The sequence below is a fragment of the Microtus ochrogaster genome, unplaced genomic scaffold (genome assembly GCF_000317375.1).
Source record: "Microtus ochrogaster isolate Prairie Vole_2 unplaced genomic scaffold, MicOch1.0 UNK42, whole genome shotgun sequence".
Lineage (NCBI taxonomy): Eukaryota > Metazoa > Chordata > Mammalia > Rodentia > Cricetidae > Microtus > Microtus ochrogaster.
Genome location: NW_004949140.1, coordinates 649,327 through 668,682, shown reverse-complemented (window position 1 = coordinate 668,682; position 19,356 = coordinate 649,327). Strand labels below are relative to the sequence as shown.

Below are 19,356 nucleotides of genomic sequence, written 5' to 3'. Positions count from 1 at the left end.
ACCCCATCTGAGGAGCTCATAATCCCACCCCATCTGAGGGGCTCATAATCCCGCCCCATCTGAGGAGCTCATAATCCCACCCAATCTGAGGGGTTCATAATCCCACCCCATCTGAGGAGCTCATAATCCCACCCCATCTGAGGAGCTCATAATCCCACCCCATCTGAGGAGCTCATAATCCCACCCCATCTGAGGAGCTCATAATCCCGCCCCATCTGAGGGGCTATTGTAGTTGATGACAAATAAGGTGGGCAGAGTCAACTTTCTTTGAAGGTGTGGCCACTAGTAGAGTATTCATTCTCCAGCGCCTGGTACTCACGTACGGGCAGCACTAATTTAGATGTAGTAGAGTATTTGTTCAAAGACTAAGGGACATGTTTGGGAGGGTCCAGGAGAGTTGAAGTTCAGTTATGGTCATAACACATTGTAATCATGTGTAAAATTTTCAAGAAGATAAATTTTAAGTTACAGCAGATATAGTCATTTGACTTTAGCTTAAAATTGAGTTTAACTTTTGGGTGTTAGACTTCTATGTGTACTAAGAGCCGTGTAATTCCAGCACCGGGAAACTGAGGCAGGAAGACTGAACAATATTGAGACTTGTCAAATTCTGCCTCTGGGTCAGCTTTCTAAACTGAAGTTTAGAACAATGTTATTAAGAACTATTACTACGGAAGGCACTGGGGTTACCAAGTGTTAAGGAAGTTTGGGGGTTTGTGGCAGGAGTATTTGGCTTTTATTTTCCTAGATATTTTTAGTATTTGAGAAGTCCATACATGCCCTGCGCTTTGATCATATCCACACACAGCCCCACTTTACCCCTAACCCTCCCAGACTCACTCTGGTCCCTTCCCTACAATATGGCCTCTTTTTTCATAAACAAGTTCAATTTATGCTGCCCACAGGAGAGAAGCCATTAACTAGCCTGTTGTCAGCCTGCCTGGGGACATGGGTTGCCTGTTTATTATTCAGAACAAGCATCCATACAGTCCTTAATGTTTTAGAAAGAGCTTATGAAACCCTGCAAGGAACATTAACAGCCCTAAAGTGCCCAGAGTTAAAGGTACAGTCTATATCTTCATTATATAATACTTTGAAGCAGTTTGCTATTTTATGTACAAATACAGTTAACTCTTGAATGATCAAAGACAAATTATGGGCCTAAGCTTCTTGGACTAAACTCCCCATTCCACATCCATTTATTTTTGGACATTCATAAATTTTAAGTTTCACATACAACTGAGGGAATGAGATGGGAGGCAGAGGCAGGCAGATCTCTGTGAGTTCGAGACCAGCCTGGTCTACAGAGCTAGTTCCAGGACAGGCTCCAAAGCCACAGAGAAACCCTGTCTCGAAAAACAAAACAAAAAAAAATTAAATTCCATAGAGTCAATTTTGCTACCATTTAATAGCCATGATAAAACATACTGTGCCAAACATGGTGGCACACACCTATATAATCCCAGCACTTGGGAGGCTGAAGCAGAAGGATCAGAAGTTCAAAACTAGCCTGGGCTACAAGTGAGACCCTGTCTTGAAAAGATGTATTGTGTGTTTATCTTAAAACAGGAGATCTATACTAACCACACCCACCATCACCACTAAGGTTCTGGGGTCATCACTTAGGAGGCAGAAAGAAGATAAGAGTCAGAGGACATAGAAGAATACTGTGACATGCTACCTTCTGGACATGACATGGCTAGCACTCTCCCATGCACTCAAGCAGCTGTGGTTACCTGGCCAAGGTCAAGACAGTCAAAATCCCAGTATAGATGGTATATATGATCTCCAGGCCCCACCCTATACTGAGGATCTCTTAGCAGGGGCCAATTGCTTTGGGAGGGGAATCATTCTTTGAGGGTATGGCCTCTGGTAAGTTTCCCATGCTCCAGTGGATGGCCCATGCACATATGCACAGCACTAACTAGACATAGTGGGTTATCAACATAAATAAATAAATAAGGCATTAAATTGGCAGGGAGTATATTAGGGAAGAAAACTAGGGGAGATGGAAGAGAAAAGTGGGGGGTTTACATTAGAACATAGTTCATTGTATACCTGTATGACATTTTCAAAACTAAGCTTAGATGTACCTAGAGGAGGGTAACTTCGAGTCTAAGTATGGCTTAAGTTTATCCAAAATGAAAAACAAACTGGCTTTTAGTTCTAGCAACTCTGGCAGAGCCAGCTCTATCAAAAAGGAGTAGAATAAAAATACTGGAATGGTTTGCAAATGTTAGGGTGAGTATCGATCTAGGCAGCCCAATGATCAGTCAATAGTCACCATTGTCACTCTTGACAATTTTATTTTTGAATATATTAAAATGAAATAAGCATCATTTCTCTAACAATGCAAATAAGCAAAAAGAGCAACATTAGTGCAACATATCATACTACAGATAGAAAGTTCCCCCCAAAGTGGAATCAATCACCATTTATTTTTAAATCAACACGTTAAACATTTTTCCAACAAAAGCACATGGATTTGGTTGTGTTTTCAAATTACCTAGGTTACATGGCTTTCTACCTGAGAAATTCATACAAATGAACAGAGTACATTTATAGACTTTCCCTTACCAGATAAGCAGCACATACAAGGAAAGCATACGAAAACCCCTATTTAACTCAAAAAACTCAGGCCCCTATTTGAAAAGACAAAAAAAAAAGATACGAGAAAATACTTTTCACAACTTAAATAACAAGAAGAAAAGTAGTCGTAACAGTTTGTTCCATTACATTCTTTCCTAAGTCACCGAGTGACAAGTACAAAGTAAGCTATTACGTTTCTTGTAAGGCCTATACCAAAAAGGGGTTGACACAAATCTACAATGCATTCCCACAGATAGATACAGAACTCACAGGGGGCGGCAAAAGCGGCATTTTTACTTGTAGGCCCCAGGAGAGCATTCAACAAACAAATCAAACAGAAGAGGGCCACATCAAAATGACTTAGCGCCACACCTAGGACAGGACAAACTGCACATGCTGCTCAACTCTGCAATCTGATTCTTATCTTTGCTACCGAGCAAAGATGCCTAAAATCTCTCAAGAAAATATAGCAAACGAGAGAAGAAATTGAGTGGGTTTTGTTTGTTTGAAAACGGTCAGCTGTTTTCTAATACAAACCCATAAATACAATGGAATAAAATGTGTTGGGGGGGTTGGCCAATTTTTCTTGGAGGAAAATAATATGTTGCCAGAAAACTGTCTGACAAAATCTAAGTTGTTGGTAATTTCGAAGACTACTTTGGGCAACAGTACTTGGACCACGAATAGTCATGAATAGCCATTGCTAGTCCTCAAAAACAAAACGAAACAAAAAAAAAAAAAAGGCACTCTCAACCCGTGAGCAATCTTTTGGACAGGACAAGTCAAACCTAGCTTTAACAGTAAAACCAAGCATTGGCTTGCAAGTGAGACTGAACATGGGAGACAGCACACTATTCACCTGGTTTTATGTTAGTAACACACGGGGATCTGTTACATTCCTTTCTCAGCTTCTAGGCGCCTGAACAGATCTCTCTTCAAATAGGAATACGCAGCTCGATCAATCAAACAACCTGCGGCTTTTACTTCAGGCAAATCATACAATTTTGTAACCATTTCAGACACTGGGTTACTCAAGAGGCAGTGGATGGGCACACAATGTGAGACACGATAGTAACCCCATCCACTGGCACTCTACCCGCCTCCGCTAGCAGATGCCTTCCTGCTGAATGTCCACTTGAGACGGAAATGAATTGCTGCCCTTCACTGGTTCTGTGGATTCCAAAGAACTATTCCTGTTGCAGGCAGTCTCTAATTCACTGGGCAATTGCCAGGTCAGGTAGAGCTTTGTTGGGAAAATGAAGGTCCTGAACCAATGTAAGGCAGAAAGAGTTGGCCAGGCTGTCTACAGAACACGCACTGCACTAAGGGGAATCTACAAATATCTCAATTTAAAAACATATTTAAGAATTCCAAAATGAGTCGGCAAAAAAGATCAATTGCTTATTTCACATGGTTTACAAATTCTGCACACTTACAACTCTTCCACAGCTAGAAAACTATGGACTTCTCTTTTAATTCTTCCTAACTCCATGGTATTGTTAAGGACAGAGGAGGCACTTGCTACTGTTTTTATAAAAGTCAGTTTGGGGGATATTCAGTGACTTTTTACAAACTGATGTCACCCAACCCTGAGTGAAAGGATTACATAGCCTGAAATAGAATACTGTCACAATTTTTCTTCCCAAGTGCCATTATTGATGCTCCAGGATTTTTTGATATTTCCTTTTGAAAATCCCCCTGATTTTATAAATTCAATCCTGGTGCTTTGCTTTTGTATAGAAAGCTATGGGGTTCATAAAACAAACAAGAAAAATTCCAACAGTCCCATCCATTTAACCACCAAAGGGCAATCAGCCCCTTTTAGATTCTTCTTCTTCGAGAGCTGTGAATATATTCATTTCCTTCTGGTGGGTATCCACGAAACTCTAAAGCCATGAAATCTATTATAAGTTCTAGCCTCTGGATCTCTCCTTTATCTAGAACTGCTGTGAAGTAAAATTCAGGAACATTTGTTACCATACATACTGCTTCTGACCAAATCTAGAACACATGAAACAACGCCTCTTTGTCCACCACCGTGCTCCTTGAAGACAGATGATGCATGCCATTCTGACAGCAAAAGAGCCTTCTTAATGCTAGTCTGCTCCTTTACTGGCACCAAATTAAAGCTTCAAATAAAATCTGTCCTTGGATCATGAAGTTTTGCAATGACTTTGCTTCACCAAGCTTCAGAACCTACAGGTTCCCCATTCCCAAAGCTTGCGGCATTTCGATTCCCACTTGAAACTTTGGCAAGAGGAACAAGTATGTGCACTTGACCCTCTTCTAGTTCTTATTCTGTGGTTGCTAACAACATAGCTCTATTTGGTCTGAAGTTTTTGTTTGCGTCAGTTGTTTCTTGTAAATAAGGGTGTTCCTGATCAGAGTGGCCATCAAAACATTTTCAAATACAAAGAGCCAGAGTAGCTGTCTCCTAAGTAGCGTCCGTACTCAATGTGGTCCTGGTTGTCGTCATGACCGACATAATAATGACCAGCACCAAGCATACCATATCTTTTAAACCTTCTTACAGCCTGGTTATATTCTGACTTCCAAGAGTTCTGCCTTTTTCTGGAGAAGTATCCCAAATATAAAGCTCTAGCACGCTTTGGTGGCATTAATGGCATATAAAGGGGTCTGTATTTCACATTCTGCCCAAACATTCTGCCAGTAACTCTCCTCCTCTTTCTTGAGGTGCTCTCTAGTTCATCACTGGAACTGGATTCGTGGTAGTAGCCTTCATCAAACACAGGGCTGGGGTCTATTTTTTCTCTAGTTTTGCCCGTGTTCTTGTCAACTCGAATGGAATCCCATTCACCCTCAAGCCACGAATATTGCAGTTCATACTTGGACCTTTTACCTGGTGCCCTGACTCTGTGCCTAAAGCGCTTTTCCTCACTGTCGGGTTTCCACTCTGAATTCAAGGCCTGCTGACTTGACCTAGTTTTCTCCTGGCAAGTAATGATTTTGTCAGTGTCGAGAGGCCTTCGTTCAGGGGAGCTATCATAGACAGCCATGGATCTTTCTTCTTCCTCTTCGTTCACACTAACGGTTTCAGTGAAGCACTCAGAATCACTACTGATTTCCTCCAAGAAGTCTGCCAATGACAAACCTACGTCTGCTGACCTTAATGATGAAGAAACTGGACTTTTTCTTGCGTAGTGAGAATCTTTGACTCTGTGGTTGTGAATCTTTTCCACAGGATAGCTTTCTCCATCATTTGGGGACAGGTGATCTTCAGTTTCACTTGCTATGTCATTGCAATGGTTTTTTAATTTCTTAGAAAATTCTTTGGTATAATTGGTCTTCCCTGTGTTTTCTGGCTCGGACTCGAGATCCTTCATATACTCCTTTGGCCAGCCCCCGTCTTGATCCTGGTCTTTCCCTTCCAGGCTCTCCTCTTCACTCAGACTGGTCGAGTGGCAGCTATGCTTTCTCAGACTGACCTGAAATCCATCCCCCTTAGTGTAGACGTCTCTCTGCCACTGACATGTACTTGTTAGGTGACTCGCGTCGAGGCAGAATCGGGCATATTCTGGAGTCTGATAATAGTTTAATAGATAGTCAATAAATTCATCTGTTTCATAGATCTTCTGTTTCCTGCCATGGTTTATCACAGCTTGTCTAGAAGAATATGACTCATTAGAACTTCTGTAGTCAAGGGATTGGTCTGGATTTGCTGTACTCTGCAAGGAATTCTGGTCAGAGACCAAACTGTAATCGTACTCATCAGGTAACACTTTTCTAGCTTCCTCTTTTCTGGTTGAGTCTCTTACTTGTTTCACTCCAGGGCTATGTGAAGATTTCTGTAACTGGGCTTTAGTTCTTTTCTTCACTTTTTGTTTTTGTTTATTGTCAGACTTGGGAACTTGAGAACTCGGCATTTCTTCCTGCAGAGTGCTTAATTCTTCTTCCTCTGGAGGTTTCAATGCAGTCCCTGGGGCGTGTTGCACTTCAGGCCTTGGAACATCAACCTCCTGAGGGTTACACTGCGTGGATCCCTTTAAAGAAAAAAAGATTTAATGATCTCTCATCAAAACCCAAAGAGGACCAGCAAGATGGCTCAGCAGGTAAAGGTGCCTGTTACTAAGGCTGATGACCTGAGTTCCAACCCAGGAACCCACATGTGAGAGGGGAGAGAACTCTCTGGTGTTGTCCTCCGACCTCCATACACACACACTGTGGCATGCTGCCCCTCCCCAGTCACACACAAAATAAGTAAATAAACATAAACAAAACACAAAGAGATTGAAATCTTCCAAAAACTGAGCTGGTGTTGCTCTGAAGAAACCCAGAGTAGGTCCAAATGAGGAACACTATTGTACTGAGGAGACAGTAGTACATTAAATGTCTTGATCTAATATGAAATGTTTTTACTAAACCTGTGACCATTCTTACGACATGGCATTTAAAGTACCTTGCTCTTTTTATTTGTTCAAAAATCGACCAGTCTACTGTTTGAGGTTTTACAATAGGTGCTAGAGAAACAAAGAGAAATAAGGAATGCTCTGTTGCCCTCATAGAAAACCCTAGCACAGGAAACGACACATAGGTGAAACATGTCCAACAAGGTCAACTGAACTAATGAAAGTCTCTCTGTTTTGTACTGCAAACTTTTGCCCGTGGATTGTAAGTTGAGGATGTCTCAGAGTTGAGCCACCCGGCCTGCCTCACAAAGATGGAAGATGGGGGAGCAGAGACACAGCTCAGTGGTGTAACACTTGCATCTTACAAAGAAAAGAAGAGCCAAATACCAAGTAGACAATATAGCTGTGCCCACCGATTTGCCTGTGGTCAAGTCCAATGTTATCTGTTCCGCAGAGCTGAGGAGTAGGGGAACAAAGATGCCTGCAACCCCATCCCCAGGAAGGTTTGCTGCATGGTCCCCCTGATGTCTGTCACACATCAGGGCCCAGCGCCCCACTATCAATTTGTAATCAGTGTAAGTATTAACAGGTTCCAGAATTAGGTTCCATGCCCATTTAAAGAGGTGGATTCTACAAAAAGAGTCCCACTTGGACATCATTAAGGTAAACTAAAATCCAATCTAGCTGGGCCTGCTATCAATAATCCAAGCGTGAGATTACTTTTTACTGATCCTGCTTTCACCAAGTCAAGCTATCTGTAATAACAAGGCAGAGATCAACATGGCAAATATGACATGAAGTTCACTCGAAAGCACAGGAGCAGCTGTCATCCTTCCGATTTAAAAGCACTGCATGTGGACTGCTACATGGATACTTCCAAAACATCGCTGGCTTCCAGTCCAAGATATCTGTGATTCTGGCTAGCCCTGCGAGCCCATAAAGGGAGAGAAAGATCTTAGAGAGGCGAAAATCTGTGAAGAAGATAACTAACCTGTGAGTTAAAAAATTCCTTACCAGATGGTTCAGGACAAGGCTAATATGAGCCTGACAAGGCTCAAGCTTCTTCTCCCTTTTCATCCAAACCTGTTACAGATGGATGGACGGATAAAGTTAATAGAAGCCCACGGATCTAACGCCCACGCCACACCCACCCTTTGCTTCCCCTGGCATTGCCCCGTCAGATCCACTAGGAACTTGGAAAAGAAGATGAAGTAGCTTAAGTGTTCGGAATACCATCCTGAAGTTGAGAAACACGAAGTGAGGGCAGAGCTAAGACAGGACTGGTTGAGAGACTGGTTTTGGAAATCCGTGGTTGAGCTTATGTGAGAGTCATTGATTTCGAGGAAACCCCTATGAATGCCACAAGTCCGCCACACAGTTCATTTTAGTGGGACAGTACTTAAAGTCAAAGAAAGTCCAGTACCTATCAACACTGAAGAGAATAATTGGGAAACAGCCTTACCGCAATTTTCTTCAGGAGTACCCGGAGCAAACGAAGGGCCTCAACCCGCCGCTGAGCCAGCAAGTACTTCCTCTCCTCCCACTCCTCTGAAGAGTCCAGCTCCTGACGAGTCTCAGCCTTGGCTTTCACCTTCTCCTTCCTTGGCCGGTGTCTGTCTCTTTCCTTCAGAGATCGCCTCCTGTCCCTGGCCTTCTTTCTCTTCTCTTGGGCTTTCCTTACTTCATCTTTTCTTTTTCTGGATGACAATTAAAATTCATCATTTGAGCAATAATTATTAGCCACTGGGTCTCACTTCCATCCCCCCTCCCCCAAGAAGAACTAATCATTTAGGCTTCCAGAACTATGACTGGTAACCTCAGAACCAAGAATTGACAGTTCATGGTAAAATGATAACAGCCAGAGGCTGGGGAGATAACTCAATCAGCAATGTGATTGCCTTGTATATACAAGAACCTGAGTTAGCACAGTGGGTACACCTTTAATCCCAGAGCTGGGGAGGTACAGACAAGTAGATCCCTTGGATGCACTGACCAGATAGTCTAACATATTTGGCAAGTTACAAGTCAGCAAAAATCCTTTCTCAAAGAAACAGGTGGACAGCATCAGAGGAATGACACCTGAGGTCCTCTAGCCTACACACACATGCACACGCGCGCGTGCCCGCATGCTCACACACATGCATGCATATGTTGCATACGTGCTTCTGTACAAGCACATATATACAAAAGAAATAAAACACTTGCCCCCTAAAATCCACACAACATCAAGGGAAAAATACAATAATTTTGGCAAAATACAAATGTATAAAAGATATCTTTTGGATAGGGAAGGAAGGAAGTGGGGAGGGAGGCAGGCAGAGAGGGAGGGAAGGAGGGAAGAAGGAAAGAAAAGGAAAAAGAGCTTTGGCACTTTTATGTGATGCCATGAAGGATAACAGGCAAAAAAAAATGAATAGCAGGTTCTATTCTGAAGGCAGAAAAGGGGGATATGGTCTGAAACCACAAAACTAGGACAGCAGAAAAGCTCGGAAAAACAGTGTATGAAACCAATTCACCCAGTTCCCTGGAATGGGAGGGGAACCTGGATTCTCAAATACAGTAAGCCCTTGATCTATCTATCTGTTGATTTCATTGGTTAATTAATAAAGAAAACTGCTTGGCCTGATAGGTCAGAACATAGGTAGGCGGGGAGGACAGAACAGAATGCTGGGAGGAAGAAAGCAGAGTTGGGCAGATGCCATGATTCCCCTTCCCAAAACCAACACCGGTTAGACTCATCCCGGTAAGCCACAGTCAAGTGGCGACACAGATTTATTAGAAATGGGTTAATCAAGATGTGAGAGTTAGCCAGTAAGAGGCTAGAACTAATGGGCCAGGCAGTGTTTAAATGAATACAATTTGTGTGTTGTTATTTTGGGTGTAAACTACCTAGGGAGCCGCCCTTATGCAACAAGCCCTGATAAAACAGGCATGGTAGTCACAACCACAAGAGAAGGTGACAGTTCTCACGAGCCTTAAGTCCAGGTGGAGGATTGAGTGTGACAGGGATTCCTCCTGAGAGCTCCTACCTTGGAAGGCTATAGCCAGGTGTCATCGTGAGTGGAGGCCTACCATTTGCCATTAATATGCCATGCTGAGAGGTTCACGCAGGACAAGGCTCAGACTGGGAAGAACATAGTCGTGGGTGGGCCCTACCCTTTGTAGCAATGCAAAAAGGGAAAACCCCTAAAGTGAATGTAGATCCAATTAACAACTGGCCTTGACAGATTTGGATTCAACCCATTTGTACAGTATGAAGGTAGGAGACTTCAGCTTTGATATAAGAGCACCCAGAAAGAAGCTACTCCAATAGGTCACCATTATTTATTCATTCATTTAGTGTGTATGGATGGATGTTTTGGCGGCATGCTATGTGTGTGCCTGGTGCCCCTGAAGACCAGAAGAAGGTGTAATTGTCCCTGGGACTGGAGTTACAGACAGTTAGGAGCTAATGCATGGGTCCTGGGAATTAAACCCAGAACATCTAGAACAGCAGCCAGTGCTCTAAACCACTGAGCCATCTCTCCAAGTCTCCTCATTTTAAAGTTAACTTTTTGCCATTTTTACTCTAATATTTTACATATATATTTCTTCTCGAAGAAAAGAGAGCCTATAGAAGAAAAGCTCTTCCAGGCATGTATCCAAAGGAGTTAACATACAGAATATATGAAGAACTTAAAAAATTAACCATCAAAAATCAAATTATCTAGTTAATACGTGAACAAATGAATGAATAGACAATTCCCAAAAGGAGGATAAATGGAAAACAGACATATGAAACAACATCTAATAGCCATCACCATGCAAATCAAAACCACACTAAGAAGGGGATAAAGAGATAGCTCAGCAGATAAGAGCACTGGCTGCTCTAGCAACAGATCCAGGTTCAGTTCCCCACCCCACGTGGCAGCTCACAAGGGTCTGTAACTGTAGGACTCAAGAGGTCCTGACATCTTTTTTGGCCTCCACAGATACTATGCACACACATAGTATATATACACATCAAACACACACACATAAAAAAAATTTAATGCATCTTAAAACTACACTAAGATGCTATTTCATCTCTGTCAGAATGATGTTATACAGAAAACAAATAACAGATGCTAGAGAGGATACAGGGACTAAAGGAACCCTAAAATTAAAGTGAGACTCGTAAAACTGTGGGAAGAAACCAAGAGTAATTACCCGCATCAGGATTTAGCCAAAGAACAAAAGATTTTTTTTTTTATCTAAAGGGGATCTGTGGCCTGGAATTTGAGAAAGAATAAGTATCTTGAAGCGACTGAAGCTCTGGCCAAATTCCCTGGATGTGACAATCAAAAACATGAGAGACATGTAGAATGGTATCCTTGATATTTTTAAAAATGGTATGATTGACATAAAACAGAAGGGGCCAGAAGGTTAAGAAATGGGTTATCAGAGCCCCATAAAGCTGGTATCTGTCTTTCTTTAGCAGAGTTTGGCAATGGTCTAGCTAGGCAAATATTCAGCTAGTCTTGAGCTCTAAGATGGGTAACTAATGCCAAGATTGAAGAAAGAAAACGGAAGTGCCTCAAATTCACAGTAAGAATTCTGGTCAACGAGAAACATGATTCCAACAAATTCATTATTCTGGGTTACTTTGATTCTTGATCATTTTAGAGAAAGAAAGCTTTCCAAGAACTGTGTTTTTTTTTTATTTTAAATTGGTAGGTTAGATAATACTGGTAAAGTAATAAAATTTCTAACTCAATAAGTTTAGGATTGTCACTACAAACTTTCAGATCCTGAGTATAGCCCACAAGTCCACAGGCGGGATGCTTGCCTAGCAAAGTGCAAGGCCCTGGGTTCAAACCCCAACGCTGAAGTTCCCCATTCTCTCTTAAAATCTCTTTCCCCCAACTTCTTAATCTAGCTAGTCTCCCTCATTACTTGTTCTTGCTTCCAGGAATGCCTTTCTGGTTTCTTGTTTTCATCTACTCTATCACCTGCACTTTCTAAGACTGTCTGTGATGGAGTTTTCCATTTGGGCCAAAGTCTGCCCTCACCTCCATGCTATCTAACAAATCTATTCGCCCAAATGAATTAATCCAAAACTCCAAAGGAAAAACCTCTTCATTGTTAAAAACCAGTCTACTTACCTTTCAGCTACTTCCTCTTCTCTCTTCTTTTCTTTTTTCCTCTCTTCCTCAAGCTCTTGCAATTTTAGCCTTTCCTGATTTCTCCTCTGGATAGCTCCTTCACTGAAATGCTGGGTTGTATCAAACATAACCTGCTCCAAAAACAGATGAAAGATTTCTTAGAAAGTCTTACCACTGGACTGGATGGATCCCAGACGAGAGAGAGGAAGCTAAGATGGCACACAGCAATTCAAAACCAAAGAATTCAATATGCCCTTTGAAGCCCAGCTACGGTGTACAGCTGCTCATGGGCCAAGATCTGAAGAGTAGTACTTGGAGGCACTGGGATGTTCTTTGGCAAACCTTTGAAAGAGTATATCAAATTACCATCATAATTTTATTCGATTAAACTTAACTCTATAGCAATATTTTTTGGTTGCTTTTTAATTTAATGTCTGACAATGTCATACACAGTTGTACCGTATTGTGAACATTGTCACCTCCTTGCCCTCTCTTATTACCCTCCCACTTCAACAAATACCACCTCCTTCCCAACTAGCCCCCTCCTACTTTCCTGTCTTAAATTTTTTAGGTAGCAACTTACTTCACATATGACCACAGGAAGTGTCACAGGGCAGTCTAGGGACAGGTCAGAAAACTATTACCTCTAGTAAACCCAAAACACCAACTGGATCGATTTGTTGTGGTTGATTTTAAGTCAGCAGAAATAAAAATGAGCATGGCAAGGAATGGGGTAGGCAGGAAAGAGACAAGAAAACTAACCTAATGAGATCAGATTATCAACCTATATTTCATAACTTGAAATATAATGAGTGGGATACATAGATATGCTTATAGACTAGCACAGAAGCAAATGCTGTGTTAGCTCATCAATATTTAGGAGGCCTCTAGTTTGATGTCCACCACGAATAATAAAAAAAAAAGAGAGAGAGAGAGAGAGAAGGAGAGCTAGTCATTGAAACGCACACAAAGGGACTGGAGATGTAGCCCAGTGATAGAGTACTTGCTTCGCCTTAGCAAAATCCTGGGTTGCATGCCCGCTATTGCAAAAAATAAATAAGTAAATATACATGAAAACAATATATCCATAGCCATGGTTCCTCCTAACACAAGTGACTACACACGCACACACACACAAATGACATACACACAGGCAGTAGAAACTGAAAGTGCAAATTCATGCCAAAGACTGGTTTCGAGAAGAATCTAGCTGCGTCTTTTCCATTGCTGGGTTAGGACTTCAGGGTGATAATCGATGGGCCTCCTACGGATAGCTATTCGGGTCAGCATGGGCTCATGCCTGTGCTACTGGTGCAATCCGGCTAGTATACAGCCAACCTGGAAATGCAGAGTTCTTGTTTGAGTTTATTGCTTCCATGGGATGTATGGATCAGGCCACAGTCCTTGCTCCCAGCGGATGGTTCACAATAAACCCGCTGGAAACCTGCTGAATGCCTAAAAGATGCTGTACTTCTGCCTAGGCCAAGTGCTGCCAGGCTTCTGCTGCAGCTCCGAGCAGCTGGATGTTGCCACAGCTAATTTTTCCAGAACCAATTTCCCGTTAATCTGGGAAATAACTGACACTTATTATTGTTTCTCTGATGTGGGAAGTGGAAATGCCCATAAGATGGTTGTGAATACAAGACTGGAACGCATAGCGCAAGAACGTGACAAAGTCCATTAGAAGCACACATTGGGCATCCCTTCAAAGAGGACTTCTAGGAGGCAATCCACTGTTGCCTACCTCAGCCCAGAAAAGAACTTTGAGATTGAAGAAACAACTAAATGACTAGATTTACCAGAATATTTACAACTCAAAGATGAACATTTCTTCCAGGTTTCTAAAAATAAAATCATGAATGGCCATGAATGAAAAATGACCTTATTTCTTCATGCACTGCTTCCTAGTATTTCGCTGTTGATAAACTATGTAGGCTCATCTTGATAGTATTTTTAAAGGCAAGCATTTTCCTCTAGCTGCGAATTAAACAATAGGATGTAGTTATTCTACTGGGCTTCAGTTGCTCGGTCTAACACATCCTACTACAGTACGAAAATTTCATTTCAAATTAAGAAGCTTTTAATGCAGTAAGTTGATTAAAATGAATCACTAGAAATACAGTAAGTGCCTTATAATGTAAAAAAATGATGATTACAAAAAGCGAGTCAATGATTTGAGACAAGAACCAAAATTATGACGGTGAAATACCAGGATGGATGTACTTGTATAGCATACTGCGAAACCGAGAGAGCTGGGAAAGTAAATACACCAACAGGCGCTTGATAATTCACTCTAAGCCTAAGAAGGAAACCAAGACTGGAAGCTTTGCTATCTTGCGCACTGGTACATAACTACAGGCAAGAGGACTTTTGTGGGTTTTGTTTTAGTGATTTCCCTTGCGAGGGCACTTCACTGTACTGTCTCCGTGTCTGGGTGGTGCGTCCTCAATTCCAAGTGGCCTAGATTCCCTGTCTATCAGAGGGTTTTGTTTGTTTGCCAAAGGCAGGTGTCTTTCTGTTCTGCAGATCTTGTTTTGTGTTTTGTAATACATCTTTCTCCTTTTCAAAACGGCAGATATTCTTTTCCTTCAATACCGCTCTTCTCTTTGGTTCTTTCTAGTTTGAAAAGATTGTCAGTTTTTCCCATTAGGAATAGCCTGCAATTGTACATTGAAGAGAATACGTCTATACTGTTCTGTTCTATCACAGTATGTGTCATAAGTGTGACTAAGTGTGGGCCTGCACTGCACACTGTGGGTCTGTAGGATTTAAGTGAGCACACAGGCCAGGTGTGGTGATGCGTGCCTGAAAGCTCTGCATTCAGGAGACTGCAGCAGGAGGGCTGCAAGCCTAAAACTAGACTTGAGGTGCACCAGTGTGAGTTTCAGGCCTGCTCGTCCCAAAACAAATTAAAGAAATGCATAAGTGAAAACAGCCATCCATTTATGTGTGCCAGTTCATTAACGCAAATTAGTTCTTTCTCCCCTTGAAATATTAATAACCAATTAAACCCTGAAACAATTAGAAAGTTATTTTAATATGATTCTATGTTCCAGCATCCCTAAACTATCCTAGTTGTATATTCCCAATATAATTTAATACTAGACTAGATAGTTTTCTGCAGCTTGAGATATAAAGTTGAGCTATAAAATACCTTGTGTTTTTGCTCCTACTAACTATTAACATTTAGCCAATTGGGTTCTTTGGCTATACAAATAGGCAGAAATCCTGGGATATTTAGGAGCCACATCAGATAGTTCCCTATATTCTAGTTCATTTCAGCAACAGATGGAAGGGTAGAGAGTGAAGTATATAGAAGGTAATTTTAAAAATACCGCATTATAAATCATTTCTAAGATGCACAAATAAAATATAATTATTGATGAAAGTAAGCATTTATAAAATCTGTAGAAGAACATTACAACTCAGAGAACAAGAATGAAGTCATGGAGAAATCTTGGTGTATTTATATACATAAACACAATATAAACTTTGACTATGGATATATATATATATATGTACATGTTTGGTTTTGTATCTACATATTTTAAATACAAAAGAAGTGGAAAAAGCAATAAACTACATTATCATAAGTTCACACACCAAAAAGTTTAGCAATGAACCCAAATTTCTCCACGGAACCTAGGGCTTGTGAATGCTAGGTAAGCATCCAGCAGCCCACTCCCATCCCCAGCACCAGCTACTGTTTTCTTGGAGACTTGAGTCTCACAGACTCCAAGCTGCCTTTGAATTCCTGATCCTCTGTTTCCATATCATAAGTGCTGAGATAAAAGCCACAGGCTTCCATATCTAGCTGAAAATAAAGTGTTTAGTGCTATAAATCCCTTATCTAAAAGAAGGCTCAGTTATTAGTGGCTTTGTGTGACAAATTGAAAAGTCAACCCAGAATGGATAAAGTAGCTTTGTGTTTGTTCCTAACGATGTTGTCATTTAGTGTGTGACACTTTTGTTATTTTATGTGCGTGACTATTTTGCTTGCTCTATTTCTGTGCACCACCTATATTCCTGGTAATCATAGAGGTCAGAAGAGAGCTTCAGATCCCCTGGAACTATATTACAGACGCTTGTGAACCACCATGTGGGTCCTGGGGACCAAACCTGGGTCCTGGATCTTCTGCAAGAGCATCCAGTGCTTTTAATTATGGAGAGGCAGCTCTCCAGCTCCAGCTTTTATGATATTTTTGGCACCTTAAATTTTGCTAAATAGTCATTGCTTTCTAAAAAAATAGTATATTATTTAGGTGTTAGCTAATTGTGCATATTTTTAAAGCTTTTATATCGTGTTTATATATTACAAAAAAATTATAGCAGTTTCATTTTGATAGGTCAAAATGTTTCCAGGCCTTGAAATAAATCTTGATGAATGCAAATAAAATAGGAAGATGACCAAAGCAATTCCAGACATCAATGAAGTGACATGCCTAGTCACACAGGCTGGTTTTCAAAGCAAAGCACACAGACCTTCAGGAGTTTGATTCAATGGAATGAGGGAGAGAACTGCTCTCCTTGCGCTTTCAGACTTCAGGACTCCCTCTCACAGCAAATGGTCAAGTACAATACTCATATGCAACAGTTCTGAGGGAGGCACGACCAATCTTTCACTGCCCTCCCAAAGCTTGAGCAGAGACCCAGGTGATAAGGACCATCACTGTAAAACCCCAGCAGGTGAGCTACCTGCTTTCACAAGTGGGTCTTCACATTAAGATTGGTTTTCTTCCTAAACAGACATGTATCAATGATAACATGCATCTGTGCAGCAATGATTGTTCAGACCCTAGTGGAATCTAAAGACATGTAACTTAGATGCTTCTTCCCAGCTCAGGCTCAGGATCACTTGAACAATGGAAACTGAGGTCTGGATCCTTCTTACCTTAATGTTGCATGCCAGAGCCTTGCCGTCCTCTCCTTTAAGCATGAGCTTCATGCCTCGAAGGGATTCCATGGCTTTCATAAAGTCAGTTGACTCCTGGTACTGGATAAAGGCCTCAAATGTTTGCAAGCCAAAGTTAAAACCCCCAAAGCTCCCACCTGTCATGACTTCTCTATAGGGGTCAAGCATGGGGATATCCACATTCTTGATCTTCCCAAAACTCTCAAAGACTACGCGAAGGATCTCTTCACAGGGCTTCTCTCCACTGGAACCCTTAGGTGCGAACCACTTACAGGGCAAGCCTTCAAAATAGATGGAATCTGGACTCTTAGCATGGTCTTGTTCTTCAGCTCCCGCAGTCACCAAGGCCTCTTTCTCTTTGGGGAAGTGTTCCCACTCTCCCTGGGCATCTGTAGCCACTACTTTCAAGTCCGTTTTCAAACCATTTAGCTTGATGATCTTCCCATGTAACTTGGCTTTCAGGATCTGAACCAAACTTCGGGTTTCAGCCTCACCCTCAAATCGGATGAAGTCTTTTGTACTCTTGGAGAGTCGCACTGTGGTGAACTGGTCAGGGCAAATCAAACTTTTCAGTTGGTCAAGAACTTCCCAATTAGAGAAGGGCCTCACGGATTCTATACATTCTGGGAGCAATACGTTGATCATTAATTTTGCTATAGGCTTGAGGTAGAGGTGCTGAGCAGCACAGAGCTCTGTTGCCTCAGAGTTATCATAAACCACTGTGACTGTCATGGTGTCCTCACACCACCTTAGAGGACAAAAGAGAGAAATTTAATATAGATGGAGCGAAACAGATTTGGACTGTGAAACGGCGTTAGTATTCTTAGACTTAGAGCCAACTGACAGAGGGAAATAGACTATGAGTAAAATTGAAATATTATCTTATAGCCCTTGAATCTAATAAGCCATTACAGGAGGGCTGGAGGCTGGAAGGTTAACCAAAGCAGGCAATAGCAGGCCTATAGGGCAGCAACAAACAAGCTGAATTCGAGATGTAAAACATGATGCCAATCCAAGTATGGTGGCTCACAACTGCAACCCCAGTACTCAGCAAACAGAGGCACCACCTTGACCTAGATAATTCCAGATCAGCCTGAACTACAGAATGAGACCCTGTCTTAACTATCTACCCCCTTCCCCCAGCAACGGCAATAACAAAAGCCATAATGTCTTTACATTAGCATCAAATCCTGGAAATTCATAGGTAGCAATCTAACAAAAATATGCATAAGATCTTACAAAAGAAACTACAATCGTCGGATGAAAAAGAACTAAGAACTAAGAATGTCCAGTAAGCCAGTAAGAAGGCTCAATATGCCAGTTCTTTCCAACTAGATCTATAGGGCAATGGTGGCACACACTGGAGAGGCAGAGGCAGGCGGATAACTGTGAGTTCAAGGCCAGCCTGGTCTACAGAGTTAGTTCCACGGCCAGGCTCCAAAGCTACAGAGAAACCCTGTCTCAGAAAAACAAACAACAGCAACAACAACAAAACAACATGGGTTTCCAACTAGATCTGTATATTAAACATAATCCCAATAGAAAGCTCAACAAGTTATTTTCTGGATTAAATATGAATTCTAAGGCCAGCACATGGTAGTGTGCTAATCCTAGCACTTAGAGGCAAAGGCAGACAGATCTCTGTGAGTTCAATGACAGCCTGTCTCACACAAAGAGTTCTAGGCCAGCTAGAGCTGCATAATGAGACCCTACCTCAAAAATTTCAATAAATTTCTAAAGTTTATATGGAAGTACAAGAACCTAAAATAACTAAGTCAGTATTGAAGGATAGTAGGGCAATGACCTACTATAACTGACTTCAAAAGTTATATAATGCCACAGTCATTAGGATAACATGGCACTCAAACGAAAGATAAATATATTTAGGGAACAGGACAGAAAACTCAGAAATAAATTGACAAGGTCTATGGATGTAGGAAGAACTAATCTTTTCAATGAATAGTGCTGGGACACCAGACATTCAAACACTGTAAGTATGTGCCAAACTGGGCTGGAAAGAGGGTTCAGATGTTAAGAGTACACACTCTTAAAAGAACTTACATGGACTGCAAAAAAGCCTGGACTGCCAAAGTAATTCAGAGCAAAAGCTAACACAACAAAGCTGGGGGCATAATAATATCTGACTTCAAAAGATGCCATGTGAAACCGCTGTGGCCAAAACATCACAGTGCTAGCATGAAATTAGACAGCTTGACCAACGCGATGGAATAAAGAAGCCAGAAATAACTAATTTCTTTAAAAGTCACCAAGAATATACATTTGGTGAAGTATCTCCAATAAATGATCCTTGGAGAACTACACACACACACACACACACACACACACACACACACACACACACACA

The 19,356-nt window shown here is 41.5% G+C and overlaps 1 protein-coding gene across 2 annotated transcripts in view; it reads right to left on the bottom strand.

Annotated features, from left to right (window-relative positions):
• Positions 1–2,302: 2,302 nt before the first annotated feature.
• LOC101998381 (A-kinase anchor protein 17B) overlaps positions 2,303–19,356 on the bottom strand; it is a 37,637-nt gene continuing 20,583 nt past the window's right edge. The window contains exons 3-7 of one of the 2 annotated variants that reach the window (XM_026790142.1): positions 16,971–17,739; positions 12,080–12,210; positions 8,419–8,653; positions 7,971–8,039; positions 2,303–6,590 (exon numbers count right to left, since the gene is read on the bottom strand). In XM_026790142.1, the coding sequence (XP_026645943.1) occupies positions 4,983–6,590; positions 7,971–8,039; positions 8,419–8,653; positions 12,080–12,210; positions 16,971–17,723 (2,796 nt within the window). In that variant the 5' untranslated portion in view covers positions 17,724–17,739 and the 3' untranslated portion in view covers positions 2,303–4,982. The remainder of the gene's footprint in view (positions 6,591–7,970; positions 8,040–8,418; positions 8,654–12,079; positions 12,211–16,970; positions 17,740–19,356) is intronic. The other variant, XM_026790143.1, reaches the window with a different exon arrangement.